Genomic DNA, 2,294 nt, shown 5'->3' with positions numbered 1-2,294 from the left:
AGTTTTTAACATATTTTCCTCTAAAATCAATTAACCTCTAAATGAATCAATTAACCTCACATGCATATTTTTTTTAAAACCAATCATCTATTATGCAGTGGTACACAAAACAATTTTTAGTAATCGGACCACGTTCCTAATACGGTAAAATTTATCACCTCTGTCACCCCGAGTAAGTATTTCCATGTCAATTACTCGTGGTTAGGCCAACCATTATTGTTTCAATAATTGGCAAGATTCAAGCTTCAAGTGTTCATGCATAACGCACACTTCAATATTGAATTTCATTTGCATATAGCATGAACCCCGTTGGTTATGCTCGAACAACGCCGCAAACCTTTCACAATACCAAACCCACATCTATATACTATATACTACCCATTTTGTAGGAGACAAGTAAGTAATTCAAACTTGAACCCAAAAAAAAATGTCTATCATTTTAGATCAATCCGAGTTCCAAATTGCATTTCCAAACCTGAAACTCATAGCAATTGTTGCTTTCTTTGTAATTGTTGCTTTGTACCATACTTTGAATTCCAAGAAAGTTTATCTTCTGGATTTCGTATGCTACAAAGCACCCAAAACACATAGAGTTCCTATTTCTACCTTCATAGAACATGAACAAAGATTTGGGAATTTTGGTGATGCAACACTCGGATTTCAAACCAAAGTAATTGAAAGATCAGGGATCGGAGGTGAGACTTACTTGCCTTCCGGTATGCACCTGCTTCCCGCCGATCACACTTTGAAATCCGCCGTTGAAGAAGCCGAAATGGTACTCTTTACAAGCGTTGAGATTCTCCTGAAAACGCACAAAATTGAACCGAAAAACATCGATATGTTAATCACGAATTGCAGTCTCGTTTGCCCAACCCCGTCGTTATCAGCGATGATAATTAACAAATTTGGATTCAGAAGTAATATATTGAGCTTTAACCTTTCCGGCATGGGTTGCAGCGCCGGCCTTTTGTCGATCTCCCTTGCTCGAGACCTTCTCAAAGTTCATAAGAACTCGTTGATTTTAGTTGTGAGCACGGAAGCTGTTTCTTCGAATATGTACAGAGGAAAAGTGAAATCTATGCTCCTCGCGAATTGCTTGTTCCGAATGGGAGGAACGGCGATTCTGCTTTCGAATCGGAAAACCGATCGGAAAATCGCTAAATACGAGCTGCAACAATTGGTTAGAACAAATCTGGCATCGAAAAACGGATCTTACAAATGTGTATTTCAAGAAGAAGATGAAGAAGGATTCATCGGCGTATCATTATCCAGATCAATTCTACAGGTCGCAAGTGAAGCATTGAAAACGAACATGGCGGCATTAGCTCTAAACGTCCTTCCATACTCCGAGTTGATCAAGTACGCCGTATTAGCAGTCCTGTGGAGGAGAAATTGGCCGCCGGCAAAGAAGAGGAACGCTTACGTACCGAATTTCAAAAAGGCGTTTGATCATTTCTGCATCCATGCCGGCGGGAAGACTGTGATTGATGCGATAAAAGTGAAATTGAAGTTGAATGATAGAGATGTGGAAGCATCGAAGATGACACTGTATAGATTTGGTAATACGTCGTCGTCTTCAGTGTGGTATTCGCTTGGGTATTTGGAGGCGAAAGGTATGGTTGAGAAGGGTGATATAGTTTGGCAGTTAGGGTTTGGAAGTGGGTTTAAATGTAATAGTGGTGTTTGGAAATGTATTTCCGCCATTAAAGCTGATGCTTCTAATGCTTGGGTTGATAGGATTCATCGGTTTCCGGTGGATGTGCCGGAGGTGATGGATCACTGATGCCTTTTATATCGTATTCTCATGTAAACAAATAATCATTTAAGAATAAATTTTAGCCAATAAAATTACGACATTATGATTTGTTTGCAAAACGCTTTAAATTTTGTAAGTGTATCACTAACTCCCTAAACTCGGTTATTTTATATCACAAGCTTTCAAAACTTGTCCATAAAAATAGATTAGCTTCCTGAACTTTGTCAGTGTCTCATCAACTCCATAAACTTGCTTATTCTGTAACAACTAAATATAAAAACTTATTAAACCTAAATTCTAAAAATATATCAGAGGTAATTTTTTCGCTTCTGATACCTTTCAATCTATTATAAGAGTTAGGCTCTGTTCTTTATTACTGAACTGAACTGATTACTACTGAACTGAACTGAACTGAACTGAACTGATTGTTACTGAAATTAAGTAATAAAGAACAGGGCCTTAAGCCCTGTTCTTTATTACTTAATTTCAGTAACAATCAGTTCAGTTCAGTTCAGTAGTAATCAGTTCAGTTCAGTAT

At 37.8% G+C, this 2,294-nt stretch overlaps 1 protein-coding gene across 1 annotated transcript; it reads left to right on the top strand.

The window, feature by feature from the left end:
• Window positions 1–325: 325 nt before the first annotated feature.
• Window positions 326–1,850, top strand: LOC136207148 (3-ketoacyl-CoA synthase 7-like). The gene has a single exon (XM_065998434.1). The coding sequence runs from the start codon at window positions 428–430 to the stop codon at window positions 1,781–1,783; it is 1,356 nt and encodes a 451-aa protein (XP_065854506.1). The 5' UTR covers window positions 326–427; the 3' UTR covers window positions 1,784–1,850.
• Window positions 1,851–2,294: the final 444 nt, after the last annotated feature.

This window comes from Euphorbia lathyris, chromosome 9 (assembly GCF_963576675.1).
Source record: "Euphorbia lathyris chromosome 9, ddEupLath1.1, whole genome shotgun sequence".
In the NCBI taxonomy this organism is placed as follows: Eukaryota; Viridiplantae; Streptophyta; class Magnoliopsida; order Malpighiales; family Euphorbiaceae; genus Euphorbia; species Euphorbia lathyris.
Note: the sequence above shows the minus strand (reverse complement) of the source record. Positions and strands in the feature narration are given on the sequence as shown.

What these genes read in the sequence shown, in the direction of transcription:
- LOC136207148 (XM_065998434.1), top strand. Translation starts at nt 428, where the DNA reads ATGTCTATCATTTTAGATCAATCCGAGTTCCAAATTGCATTTCCAAAC.